Genomic DNA, 15,300 nt, shown 5'->3' on the forward strand with positions numbered 1-15,300 from the left:
ACTTTCCTGGGTCACATAGTTTTATGTGTCAAAATTGAAACTTGAACACAGGTCTTATCAGAAACAGGTCTCTAAACACTCTCCTCCTCTTTAAAACAATAATTTTAGATTTAAGAAACAATTAGTCCAATGTTTTTAAACAAAGTTGTTAAGAAGCATTACCTTTGTTCTTAGTAGCATTTTACCAAAGACTCAAAATAAATGTTTGTTTTATTTTTATGCCCAAAGTCTGTTTCTTTTTGACTAGATAAATCCTGTAAAAATAAACACTAATTCACAATCATACCACAAAGGACAGATTGTTCCCATGATAACAAAATGGGAAGACACTCTTGGGAAAAGTATTGGTTCTAGAGTTCATTGTCAGCTCGAAACTAATACAGAAATAAATGGTGTCTGTATGTGTGGTAAAAAAACCTAAAAGATATTCACTCACTATAGCCCTTCTGCCTAGGGAAAAGCTTGATCATTTCAATCCAACTGTGTTTCAAAACACCTTTGTTTTCTCTTGAAGAACCAAATGAGTTGAATATAAATGTGCATTTTTTCTGCCTGTCAGTTACCCCAAGAATATTCACTGTTCCCTCCTTTTAGTGATTGCTCATTACAGATGACTGGAAATGAACACATTTAATCAGGGTAATATGGGGCCACCAGTAATCATCATCATTTGAATTTCTGCATAGAAGCCATGTTCCATCTGTTACAAGTGATTTGCCCATGCAAATAGTGGCAAAGATCTTTGATGGTGACTGACAGGTGAGACCAGCCATGGAGGATTTTTGTCTCTGGAGCAAAAGACTCTGACAGATGAATCTTTCTTCTCATACCCCTTTCTTGTAAAAGACCTGAACGGGTCAAATCTTTAAGATTACTTTTTCCTTTTCTGGATCTTTTCCCCTTCTTATTAAACTGTTTAACTGGCCTTCTCTTGACAAAAAAGCTGTCTGAAGTGGAAGTTTGCTATTTTATTGCTCTTTACACTCTCTCCAGAGAATCCTAATGGTGGAACAGTCTTGCACATAATACTGGGGGATCACTTCATTCAGGCCTGAAATGCAGCTGCCTCAGGGCTCGAATAGGAAAGTGGTTTAGATGAGGCAAAATGCTTCACTAATATGGACAAAAAGCACTCATCTCTCCATCCTTCCAAAAGGCTACAGAATGAGAACAAATATAGGCCTCGTGCTTGTTGGTGGCACTTGGCCAGGGATGATGTGTCTTTAGTAGCTTTTGTATGTGTGCTTGGAGAGATGGGTGATAGAAATTATTTGAAAGAAAAAAAATGTGCCTTAAGCTTTGTGATTTTCTTCTTCTTTTACTCTGAGGGAATCTTGAGTCAGAAAACCTATTCTATATGAAATAAGGTTGCCATATGATAGATTGCCTCTGTCTCCCAAAGCTAGTTCTCCAGAAAGTTATAATAGAATATAAGAAAACTAAGAGCCCCCTGTAGATGCTGGAATCCAAAAGACAAACAGCATACTAATAAATAGAAATAGATATTCCCCCCATTCCTACCCCTTAAACCTATGGTATGCCATGTATTATCTCAGCTTTAGCTTGCTGTCATTGCTGCAAGTCTCTATTGCCGTCCAGGAAAGTATTCACTCTTTATTCATTTTTGTTTTCTTCTTTGCTTATTTTATCTTCCTTGTCTATTTTACTACTTATTAATATTTTTAGCACCTGGTAAAGCACTGAGTTCCCTATAGTAATTGTATGAGTAAAGTTTTCCTGGGGTATGCCAGGAAAACTTTAACATGATCGTGCTTAAGGAAGCTGCCTTTTCATTGAAATTGTCTCAAGTGTCTTAAGTTTCTCTCAATCTACACCAGCAGCCTATAGACCCTAAGATCCCATGGCACCCCTTTTCAGAGAGTTATTTCATGTAATTGATTAAGAGTTGTACCCCAGGAAATTGAGCTTATCAACTGGTAAATAGATTCAAATGTACATTGGGCAGCTAGGAGGTACAGAGCTAGAGTGCTGGATCTAGAATCTGGAAGAGCTGAGTTCAAATGTGACCTCAGATACTTACTAGTTAATTCTGCTTCCTTCATCTTCATCAGTAAAATTAGCTGGAAAAGAAAATGGCAGAGCACTCCAGGACCTTTGCCAAGAAAATTCTAAATGAGGTGACAATGAGTTGGATTCAACTGAAATGACTAAACAACTACATAAATGTTTCTGATCCACTATAATTAATTCACTTTAGACCACTTTTGACATCCTAAGAACCTGAGCCTGATAGGGCATCTTATTATCTCTTCCATCCCCTTGAATACTTCTGTCTGCCCCTTATACCTTCACTTCCCTACACCTTCTACCTATTTCTCTGGGAATAGTAATACCATCTTTGCTCCTAGAAAGGATGTCATAGTTAACCGATTTTACTTATCCCTCCTTTGCTTAGATCAACTCTCTCTTTCCTAAGTTCTCATACATGGGCTGTCTTTTCCTATTAGAAATTAAGCTTCTCCAGATCAGGGACTATCTCACTTTTGTTTTTATATCCCCAACGCCTAACACAATTCTTAATACAAAGTAATATATTTTCATATATCCATTCATTCACTTAATATATTAAAGAATAGCATTAAGTCCTGAAAGTCTGACTTTCCCTTTTCTCACAGGCAGAGTACCCTTCTAGTTATGGAAGGGAATATTGTGTCCATGCATCTCCTAAGGTCCTTGTCACAAGAGAAATATTCTAGTAGGGTTAGTGTCCTCTGAGACTATGGGCCACAATTCCTGAATTCCATATTTCAAAAGATTCATGATCTTATTTCTCTGGCCATACCCCTTACAACTATTGACATATGCTATACTTTAGTAGTAGATTATTTGTTTTTTTAAATCAATTTTTGTGGTCAAAACGTTCATATCATCCTTACCTCCCAGTGATGGAAAGCAAAGGAAATATTTTAAAATTTCCTGTTTATTCCTTGGGAATCTAGCCCAGGATAGCCATAGTGGACAGATCTCCAAGGTGGGGGTGAGGGTCAGGTGCCCAGGGAAGTACTGATAAGTGATAAGAAACTTTTACTTTGGTTTTAATCTGAAATTTAGGATGGTTTCATAATCTCCTAAATCTGAACAAAGCAAAGAGAGCAGACTTGTGGCTAGAAGTCATGACTCATTACAATTTGGATAAGAATCAACAGTGTGATATGACAGGTGAAAGTAAAATAGGCTATCATAATTTTGCTAGCATTAAGGGAGGCATAATGATAGTTGTATTCTACACTACCTTGATCAGATTATACCTGGAATTTCCATGTTTATTTCTAGGAAATCAGTCTTAGAAAAGGCATTGAAAACTGGAGCTCATCAAGAAGGAATAATTGAGGAGGCAAAGAGACTAATGACCATCACCAAAAAAAAAAAAAATTGGTAGTAGGGCTAAGAATTTTTTCATGGAAGAGAGATGATTTAGGACAGACACAATAATTATCTTCAAAAAATTTAAAGGCTATAACTTGGAAAAGAAGTTTAATTTGTACAAATTGAACCCAGAGAGAAATTTCAGAGACATATTTTGTCTGGATTAAAAGAAAACTTTCCTCAAAGTTGGAATTGTCCAAAAAAGCAAATATTTTGGGATCAGAACCAAAACTTAGGATTCTATGCCTGTGAAAAATAGGGTGGGGAATCAGGGCAGAGAACACAAGATTGCTTATGCTAAGGGCCTGGGTAGCAGAGCCACTGCCAAGTGTGAGATTCCTATGAGTTGTTAGCATATGAGTACAATCACAATTATTAGCAGGGGCATACTTCCTGTCAATAAATGGGTCAATGTATTTGCTATACATAAAAGTCATATACATTTATGTATAACAAAGACCCTAAGCAAAAAAATTCCCCTTCTATGGGTTTTGGGGAATATTGAATAAAGAACAGAACAGGGTAGATGACATCATGGGATTGAGGGCAACAGGATTGATTGGCTACCAAACTGAACCACAGGGAAAAACATGATTGGTTGGAAGTTTAATAATAGTAGCAAGCAATGACACCTCTTCTCCTCTCATGAGACTAGGAAATGCTTATTATTAGAGTTCTTGTGCAAGATCAGAAGAGACTATTCTTTTTGGGACAGGAAACCAGACATCCTTGAAGGATGGCTTGGTGGTACAAAGATACCACCCAAACTTCCTTGTGTTTATATGTATCCCCAAGGTCAGCTAAATGCCTTGAGGCAATAATAGCTCAGTGATTAGTAGGAGAGCTGAACTGCTAAAATTAATCCATTATAGACCCCTGAATTTTGAGCTAAATTCAAAGATAAAGAACCATAATATAAACAGTTACAGAACAAAATCAATTGCTTATAAATAAGATCAATCAGAAAAGCATACAGGTTCAATTCAGTCTTCTTGGGAGGAGTGCCATGATTTACAATCTTAAAGAAACTCCAACCTCTGCTCATTCCACTGGATCCTCAAGTAAGTAGAAAGTTAAGGAGAAAATGAAACAGGTATCTCCTTTGAATTTGAAATACTGCTGGATGAGGGAGACAGAGTTATTGATATTTAGTTATTGATTTACCCCCAGAATTCCAGCTTATTTAAATCCCCTTTCCCCTACTTTAGACTCCTTTGGCCCTCCTGGGTTACTATGGTAACTCCTTTAAGATCTTGTCAAAGTAGATGATACTGCGTGTGTTACTGGTTGTCAAGTTATGTCTCTCTCTTCTATACTCCATTTAGGTTGTTCTTGGCAAAGATAATGAACTATTTGCTATTTCCTTCTCCAGCTCATTTTACAGATGACTTAACTAAGTTAAATAAGGTTAACTGACATGCCCAGGACCCCACAGTATCTTAATTCCTGAGATTGGATTTTAAGCTTGGTCTTCCTAACTCTAGATTCAACAATCTATTTACTGCATCACCTAGCTGCCTTATGACCCTGGGCACTATTGTGATGATCATACCAGATAATGAATTTAAAGCATTTAGCACTATTCCTGACATACCCTCCTTTCTTGTTTCCACATCTTCCTATTCTAGACATCTTTTACTCTACTCACCCAGTGATGGGAATTGGAGGTAATTTTTTTTTGGCAATAGAAGCCTTTGACTTACCTAGGACTGTTAAGAATTAAGACAAAGAATGCTTTTTTAATAATGCTGATCACACCTTACTTAGATGACTGGATTCCAGTTCTTTTTCTGAGACAAAGTTGATAAAGTGAAAGGGATTGTAAATTTTAGAGCCTTTAGAAGACTTCTAGAAACCACTATTTTGGATATACTAAGACAAAGGAATAGAAAAAATTGTCTGAGGGTAGGAGAGCAAATCAGTCAATATTTAAAGAAATTAATTCAGACTATTCACTAGATCAATACTGAAACCAAAGCTTAAATTCTTTATCATACAATAAGAAAGGACTCTTGGAAAAGTCCCTGATGTTGGGAAAGATTGAAGTCAAAAAGAAAAGATATGGGAAAGGCAGAGGGTCCTGGCCTGCTATGGTTCATAAGGTCACAAAGAGTTGGACATGAATGAACAATCACAAATTCAGGCCCAAACCAGAAGAAGTTGCGTCATGTTAGACAAATGGGATGAGAAATGATTCTCTGGCTGCTTTTATAACTGATAACAGAAACTAAATTATCTGTGACCAGATAGGATGGAAGTGCAAACCCAACCTAAATTTTGGTCCCTGAGGCAACTCCTAGATTGTCTTATCTTAGTTCTATCTTTGCTCAAGAAGAGTAGAAGGATCTTTATATCTTCAAATAAATGACCACATATGAGAGATCTAGAAAAAGAGTGTCCTTTAAGCTAGAGTTAAGATCACTGAAGCTTTGTCTCTTCAAAACTTTACTGTGACAAATGTGTGCAAATATACTTGAAGGCTACTCTAATAGTAAGTATAAAATAGGATCAAATGGAGCACAAAGATTTAGCTTTGTCAGGTAATTCTATATGTTTACAATCTGTGTTACTGTAACTAAGTTATCTTACTTCTGTAGACTTCAGTTTCCTTTCCTGCAAAATGCAGATCCCAAGGGTCAAGCTTGCAGCCCCCAAGCTAATGCTTGCAATATTCCCCATAGTGGCAGAGCAAAAAAATGTAATTGGGAAATATTTAATGAAATGAATAAAACCATAATAAAGCATGTTAATTTGTGTTTGGGTCCCATAGTGATCCCTTTCTATTTGAATTTGATACCATGGGATGAGATTATCTCAAATGTACTTTCTAGATCCAAATCTCATAATTCTATGATAATATGATCATTCTATATCATCAGAGAGACATCCATTTCCTATCAGAATTCTTTGATTATACCAAACATGATGTCTTTAATATCTAGGAAGGAGGTGAACTTGAAATCAGGAGACAGCTTCAATCCTACCACTAACTGCATGACTAGAGAAATCATGCAAGATCTTCTTAGTATCTATGTGACCTATGATAAATCATTTCATGTCTTTGGATTTCATTTTATTCATCCATAAAGAGAAAAGATTATCTTTATGATCTATCCCAACTACATCTATGATGTTCTGACTCTATGATTTCATCTCACTGACATCCATTTTTCTCATTTATAAAATGAATGTATAGGATTAGAAATTATTTAATATCTTCTAATTCTGTGATTCAATGATTTAATCCCTATCCAGTTTTCTCCTGCCACAGTAATATAAAGGCAACTTTGAGCTTAGCAGGAAGAAAGTAGTTTAGATACTAGAACAATCTGAATTAAGAACAATTTCTTTGAGCAGGACCAGGAGATCATTATATACTTCAACAACAATACTATATGATGATCAATTCTGATGGAAGTGGCCCTCTTCAACAATGAGGAACCAAATCAATTCCAATAGAAAAGTAATGAATTGAACCAGTTACACCCAGTGAAAGAATTCTAGGAGATGACTATGAACTACCACATAGAATTCCCAGTCCCTCTATTTTTGTCCACCTGCATTTTGATTTCCTTTACAGGCTAATTGTCCACTATTTCAAAGTCCGATTCTTTTTGTACAACAAAATAACTGTATGGACATGCATACATATATTATATTTAACTTATACTTTAACATATTTAATATGTATTGGTCAACTTGCCATCTGGGGGAAGGAGGGGGAAGGAGAGGAAAACTTGGAACAAAAGGTTTTGCAATTGTCAATGCTGAAAAATTACCCATGCATATATCTTGTAAATAAAAAGCTATAATAAAAAAATAATTTAAAAAAGAAAAATTTCTTCCAGAATGTGATGAAGGGATCTGGAGCTGGGAGGGACCTTAATCATCTCTTACAAACCTCTCATTTAACAAATTTAAATGACTTACCTAAGATCACACAAGTCACAAATAACAGGGATAGGGTTTGAATCCAAATTCAATTCTCTTTCAAATTTGTTCATTTGTTCATATGAATGTTTTATATATTGAGATGCATTTTTTTTCTTCTGTTTCTGTGGGAAGATGAGGAGGGAACCTAATGCTTTAACTGATGTTAATTAAAACCTATACTTTAAAAAGTCTCTTTTTGAGACATGTATTCTTTTTTTCTCTAAAATCATGAAGTCCTTTAATATTTCCTAAAGTCAGTTTTTACTATCTTATAACAATTAGATACTTTTTTTAGTTTGTGGGCTTCTAGTCTTTACTGTGAAAAATGAAAGTTATCCTTTATACTTTCCCCTTTTTACTAAGAGGGGAGGAAGAAAGTTCATCTTAATTGTCATTCTTAAATTGGGGTCAGTTTTGTTAGAGTCAGCACTATGAGCTGTCTTTATTGATGATTTGTTAAAGAACTAAAATTCTTGATTATTTCCTTTATCTGATTTGTAAATATAAAGGAAAGAAAAACTAAATTTCTGTTATTACAAGTATTACTGATTCAGAGAAGAAAAACTCATTTTTAAAAGCATATTTGCAACTATAAAATTGTAAACCAGCCTAAAAAGGTATTCCCACAAGTGGTTTTTTATTTCATTTTAATTTCTTTTCTAGGCAGTTAGTCTTATCCTAAATATCCTTCATAATATTCAGTAGTTTCAGACTAAAGCATTCTTTATCCACTGGGATGTGTCATTGTTCTTTTTCTATAATATGCATGAAATAGTGGGTCCTGAGTTACTGAAACATTTGTACTTAAATTATTATAATTATTGGCAAGGACATTTTATTTCTTATCCTCGTTTATTTATTTTTTACACTTAAAAAATTTAGTTGCAGGAGCAGTTAAGTGATTCAGTAAATAGAGCACCAGCCCTGAAGTCAGGAGGACCTGAGTTCAAATATGATTTTAGAAAATATTAAAGGACTTCATGATTTTAGAGAAAAAAAGGAATACATGTCTCAAACAGCAATATTTATTATTTATTTAAGCCTGGTCAAGATAATAGGTTTATTTCTTTTTGTACATTACAATCTTCAAAATTGGAAGACAGTTATGAGTACCTCTCTTCCTGAGCAACACTTTTATCTAGATTAAACATGGCCAGTTCCTTTCACCAGTCTTCATATGATATATAATCAAGGCTTTCTTTTTACCATGATTTCTTCTTTTACCTTGTTTATACAGTTCCTAAAATGTTGCAATCAGAATTGAATAAAATACTCATGAAGGCACTTGCCTTCCCAAGTCCTTCAAATGAAAGCACCTTGCATTTTGGGACAGTTCTTATTTTGCATAAGATTTTGCTGACATTCAATCTTAATGTTCCCTTCTTCGATCTTCATCCATTACTCTTATCCTATCCTTCCTGGTGAAACAGAACAAATCTATATTTTCTTTCAAGTGGCAGCCCTGTGTTTCTAGCTCTAGAATAACTGACAACTAACTTTGATTTTCTATGCATTCCCTTGGCTTTGCTCAGATCCTATGAGATTGACGAGTCCTGGTCTCAAGTCTGTTTTAATCTACTCTCAACTCAATCTGCATTATGACATTATGCTAAGCTTCATAACCTCCTTCCATCTTCCTGTTAATATTTAATCTAGCCCTAAAAAACCAGAGTGTCTTTGCCTTATCAACAAGATCCTGTTGCTTCCTAGCAATGTGCCATCTTCAATCATTAAAAAAAAATTACCAACATCTCTTTGAAAAGCAGGTACTCCCTCATGTTCACTTAAACTTTTGCTCTTTAAAACATTTAAAAATTGATCAACATAATGATGCCTCACTAATCCTCATCTGTTGTATGAATCTTATATGATACTGATTCAATGTTTTCAGTGTAGTATGACATAACCTTGCACCATTTTCAGAACTTCTAGTAAAAACTGACAAAGCAAAAATGAATAAACTATAGGTATAGAAAGGGTAACATTCATAATATAATATATTTCTCCTCTTCACTTTAAGTCATAAAATGTGTTTAGATTGAGGTCAAATAGATTCTTGAGATTGTTGATTGATTATTCAGTAATACTTAGTTATAAACATGAAGTGTGACATCTTTAGCATAACACTAGTAATTTTTATTTGTATTTTCCAACTGCCTACTTTAGGGCATCCCAGAGGGAATTAACGCTGACTTCCTTTTAAAAACTTCTAATTTCTGTTGGTGGAGTTGTGAAAGAATCCAACCATTCTGGAGAGCAATCTGGAATTATGCCCAAAAAATTAACAAACTGTGCATACCCTTTGGTCCAGCATTGCTGCTACTGGGCTTATATCCCAAAGAATTATTAAAGAAGGGAAAGGGACCTGTATGTGCCAAAATGTTTGTGGCAGCCCTTTTCGTAGTGGCTAGAAACTGGAAGATGAATGGATGTCCATCAATTGGAGAATGGTTGGGTAAATTATGGTATATGAATGTTATGGAATATTATTGCTCCGTAAGAAATGACCAGCAAGATGAATACAGAGAGGCTTGGAGAGACTTACATGAACTGATGCTGAGTGAAATGAGCAGAACCAGAAGATCACTGTACACTTCAACAACAATACTGTATGAGGATATATTCTGATGGAAGTGGATATCTTCAACATAAAGAAGATCCAACTCACTTCCAGTTGATCAATGATGGACAGAAACAACTATACCCAGAGAAGGAACACTGGGAAATGAGTGTAAACTGTTTGCATTTTTGCTTTTCTTCCCAGGTTATTTTTACCTTCTGAATCAAATTCTTCCTGTACAACAAGAAATTCAGTTCTGCACATATATATTGCATCTAGGATATACTATACCATATTAACATGTATGGGACTGCCTGCCATCTAGGGGAGGGGGTGGAGGGAAGGAGGGAAAATTTGGAATAGAAGTGAGTGCAAGAGATAATGTTGTAAAAAATTACCCATGCATATGTACTGTCAAAAAACGTTATAATTATAAAATTAATTTTTAAAATGTTAAAAAAAATTAAATAAATAAAAATTAAAAATAGAAAAAAATAAATTAAAACTTCTAATTTCATAGAGAATCAATGGTACTTTTAATAGTTAAATTATCTTAATGTTATAAATGTCTTTTGTATTGCTTCTTCATAGAATAAAGCAGTTCTCTATGAGGCTTTGGTATTTATTATTTATTATAAGTTAGAAAGTCCCCAATATGATACCTATAATAATAATTTTTAATACAATGTAAGACTTTGCTTATTTATAACATTTTTTAAAAAAATGGAATTTCATATTCTTTCCCTTCCTTCTGCCCTTCCCTCATACATTGATTGAAAGGACAAGCAACATGTGAAATCATGCAAACCTTCCATATTAGCCATGTTACAAAAACACAAAACAAGCCAAAAAACAAACAAAACAAAAAACCTAAAACCCAAAACAAAACAAAGAAAACAAACAAAAAAAACCAAGGAACATAAAGTGAAAAAAAAAAACAACCCAAAATTCCTCAGATTTCATTCTGAAGGTAGATTTTTTTTTTTTTTTTTTGGCCACAGGACCTTTGGAATTGACTTAGAGCATTGTATTAATCAAAATAGCTGTTTTCCCAATTAATCATAATTTCTATATTGCTTTTAAAGTACACAGTGTTTCTCCTAGTTCTGCTCATTTTACTCTCTATCAGTTCATATAAATCTTCCCAGTTTTTTCTGGAATCATCCATAATTACAATCTTGAAGAATGTTGCAGAAAACATCCTCTTTGCCAGTGGACTTTGAAAGACTTAATAAATTGTATTTTTGCTCAGATCATGAAGACATAACAGATACCATGATGCCCTGATGATATTTAATGAAATTAGAACTTTGCACTTGGAAATTACAGACCTATAACTAGTAAACCTCAAACACACATCTATATGATAACAAATATCACAACAGGGTATTTCTATGATATTAAGAAATGTAAAACCCACAAATGACCATTACAGAATTAATTAAGCAGGAATTAGATTCAATATACATTATCTGAACACTTTGTTTGGGAGAATTTTCAGACCTCTCCAGTGACTAATAATAGCAAGCTCTCTTATTACTTTATTTACTCACCCACTAAATGTGTTTTCTTGACCTGTTGGCCATTCAGTTTTTGCATATTTTCCTCCTTTTTTTCCTGAATCAACCTGTTCAAATTCAGAAGTTAGAAATTTCCACCAAAGAATTGGAGACTGGCTCTAGACACCAAAAAATAGCAGCTTTTTCTTCCTGTGAAATCCTAAATACCAGATAACTTTTCAGTTTAGCATATGTTCTTTGGCAGATTTTCACTGCTTTTAGACATCCAACCTGTGGTATTGAACACAAACATAGAGCTATTTGTGTTCATATTATGCTCCTTATTTTGAGTTTTATCATCACTAAGGCTTCAATACTTTATTGATATTTCCTGAAATTTATTTTTTTTACTTTAATCATGAGATTGTTATAAGATTTCTGATAATTTGAAGTGTGACTATTATATTGCAAGGCTGATAGTTTCCTGAAATGACATACTTTCTAGTGTACTCTTTAATGAAAATGGAACTTGGTAAACCACAATTTGATTCACTAGCAACCTTTTAAAAATAATGTTTTATTTTCCTCCAGTTACATGTAAAGACAATTTTTAGCATTCATTTTTTAAAACTTTTTCCCAAATCTCTCTCTCTCTCTCTCTCTCTCTCTCTCTCTCTCTCTCTCTCTCTCTCTCTCTCTCTCTCTCTCTCTCTCTCTCTCTCTTATTTCCCCCTTCCCTGAAACAGTAAGAAATTTGATATAGGTTATACATGTTCAAACATGCAAAATATATTACCATATTAGTCATGTTGTGAAAAAAGGTATTGGTCCAAAGGGGGGGAAAACATGAAAAAATACAGAAAGTGAAAAATGGTATGCCTCAATATGCATTCAGAGCTCATCAATTCTTTTTCTGGAGGTAGATAGTAATTTCTTTTGAAATTATCTTTCTTGAATGCAGATCAAGACAACTTTAAGATACCACTGCACACCTGTCAGATTGGCTAGAATGACAGGGAAAGATAATGCAGAATGTTGGAGAATATGTGGGAAAACTGGAACACTGATACATTGTTGGTGGAATTGTGAATACATCCAGCCATTCTGGAGAGCAATTTGGAACTATGCTCAAAAAATTGTCAAACTGTGCATACCCTTTGATCCAGCAGCGTCACTACTGGACTTATATCCCAAAGGGATTTTAAAGAAGGGAAAGGGACCTGTATGTGCATAATGTTTGTGGCAGCCCTCTTTGTTGTGGACAGAAACTAGAAACTGAGTGGATGCCCATCAATTGGAGAATGGCTGAATAAATTGTAATATATGAATGTTATAGAATATTATTGTTCTGTAAGAAATGATTTCAGAAAGGCCTGGAGAGACTTACATGAATTGATGCTGAGTGAAATGAGCAGGACCAGAAGATCATTATAAACTTTAACAACAATATTATATGATGATCAATTTTGATGGACGTGGACCTTTTCAACAATGAGATGAACCAAATCAATTCCAATACAGCAGTAATGAACTGAACCAGCTACACCCAGAGACTGGGAGATGAATATGAACCACTACATAGAATTCCCAATCCCTCTATTTTTTTCCACCTGCATTTTTTATTTCCTTCACAGGCTAATTGTCCACTATTTCAAAATCCAATTCTTTTTGTACAGCAAAATAACTGTTTGGATATATACATATATATGTGTATATATATATATACACACACGCATATATATATGTATATATATATATATATATATATATATATATATATATATATATATATATATTGTATTTAACTTATACTTTAACATATTTAACATGTATTGGTCAACCTACCATCTGGGGGGAAGGAGGAGAAAAGTTGGAACAAAATGTTTTGCAATTGCCAATGCTTAAAAATTACCTATGCATATATCTTGTAAATAAAAAAGCTATAATAAAAAAAGAAATTATCTTTCTTGGATCATCATATTTCTGAGAATACCTAAATCTTTCACAGGTGATCATCATACAATATTATTGTTATTAGATATAATATTCTCCTCATTCTCATTAGTGAATTCTCAAGCATGCTGTCATACAATTATATGTGCTAAGCCACTTTAAAGGGAAAATTAATTTTTAAAATCAATTTAATTTTTCAGTTGTCAAAATTTTGCTTTTTATCCTTTCTATTCTCCTCTCAATTGAGGAAGAGAAACAAATCCCTTGTTACAAACATAGTTAAGCAAAACAAATTTCTACACTGACCATGCCCAAATACAAAGTGTTAATAGCTATGATGGTGGCAATAGTAGTGAGGCACAAAAATATTTTGGATAATCATTTGGTTCAGAAGGTGTGCTTACAGTGATTGATTTAGCAAATTAGAGTGACTTCAAGGCTTCTATTTCAATCATTTGTTTGTGATGATGTTTTGAGATAAATGGACATGGAAAATTCAAACCTGGGTGTTTAAAACAAAATTGGTGGTCATCTGTATCCTTACTTATTTGAATCTTCATGAACAAATCTGAGAACAAAAATGGAAAACATATTTTAAATACTATATAATATTACCTTTATTCATGAGATGAGCTTCCTTTTAGGTAGGACAGTGCAAAACATTTTTTAAAATCTTTGGTAAGGTAAGATAGGAAGAAGATAAGAGAATATAAACTATTTTGAAATCCATCAGGAGAAAACTGAAAGAAAGCAATTATTTTTCTTCAAAATGATAAATCCAATCTTAATAATCCAACTCATTTTTGGAATAGTCCAATTTTTTGTAGGAATTATGGCAAATGGAATCATTATACTAGTGAGTAGCCTTGAGTGTATCAAGCAGAAAAGGGTGATTGCATATGACTTCCTTCTGACCAGTTTGGGAATCTTCAGAATTTTTCTGCATGGGTTAATAATTACATGCCATCTGATATTTTTCTTCACTCTGGAGTTGTATGTGTCTCATGAAGCATTTTTATTTTTCTTTTTTATAAATGAAGTCAATCTTTGGCTTGCTACCTATCTTTGTGTCTTTTACTGTATTAAGATTGCCAACATTGTCTGCCCCTTTTTCCTCTGGTTGAAGAGGAGGATCTCTAGACTTGTGCCATGGTTGATTTTGGGGTCACTACTGTTTTCGATTGCCATATCTGTAGCCTACAACCTACTGTATTGGTCAGAGGCCAAAGAGGAGCTAAGAAAATTTTTGATAGGAAATATCAGTAGCCAAGTTTTTTTCTATTATTTGTTTCCAACTCCACTTCTTGTTGTGGGGTTGGCAACACCATTATATATATTTAATGCTGCATCGTTTCTACTGATCTATTCTTTGTGCAGTCACATCAGACAGATGAGAAGCATAGCAACTGGTTTCAGAGACTCAAGAACTGAAGCTCATATCCGTGCCATGAAATTGGTATTCTCATTCTTCATCCTCTATACATCCTATTATTTTGTGATATTGTTATCATTTTCCAGCATTTCCATAAAGAAAGACGTCTTAATATTCTTTTGCTTCCCAGTGGCTGGCTTATACCCTTCTGGACACTCTGTCATCTTGATTCTGGGAAATTCAAAGCTGAAGCATTATACAAAAAAGTTTCTGCTTTCTGCTAAACACTGTCTAAGAAGAGGTTCAGCGCTAGACTCTGCAGAAACCCAATAAAGCGTGATGCTTCTATACCTGTATCACTTTATTATAGATGTAATCAATCAATTTGATCTGCTTTTAGGTTTAAAAAAAGGGCAAGATTTTGATATTGTCACCCTTCTGAACATTCCAATGGTTGTCAAGATAACGTTTATATTTCGAAGATCAGGACTCATCTGCAGAGCTAGTACTGAAATCCAGGAAAAGGTTATTTATTCTGACATTGTAAAGACTTACTGCCCATTTGCTCTCACCCAGTACATTTCTGTTTTAGAAGT

General features: G+C 34.1%; 1 protein-coding gene across 1 annotated transcript; it reads left to right on the top strand.

Annotated features, from left to right (window-relative positions):
• Positions 1 to 14,101: 14,101 nt before the first annotated feature.
• TAS2R1 (taste 2 receptor member 1) lies at positions 14,102 to 15,037 on the top strand. The gene has a single exon (XM_074279981.1). It carries the CDS (start codon positions 14,102 to 14,104, stop codon positions 15,035 to 15,037), a length of 936 nt encoding a protein of 311 aa, XP_074136082.1.
• Positions 15,038 to 15,300: the final 263 nt, after the last annotated feature.

This window comes from Sminthopsis crassicaudata, chromosome 1 (genome assembly GCF_048593235.1).
Source record: "Sminthopsis crassicaudata isolate SCR6 chromosome 1, ASM4859323v1, whole genome shotgun sequence".
Classification (NCBI taxonomy): domain Eukaryota; kingdom Metazoa; phylum Chordata; class Mammalia; order Dasyuromorphia; family Dasyuridae; genus Sminthopsis; species Sminthopsis crassicaudata.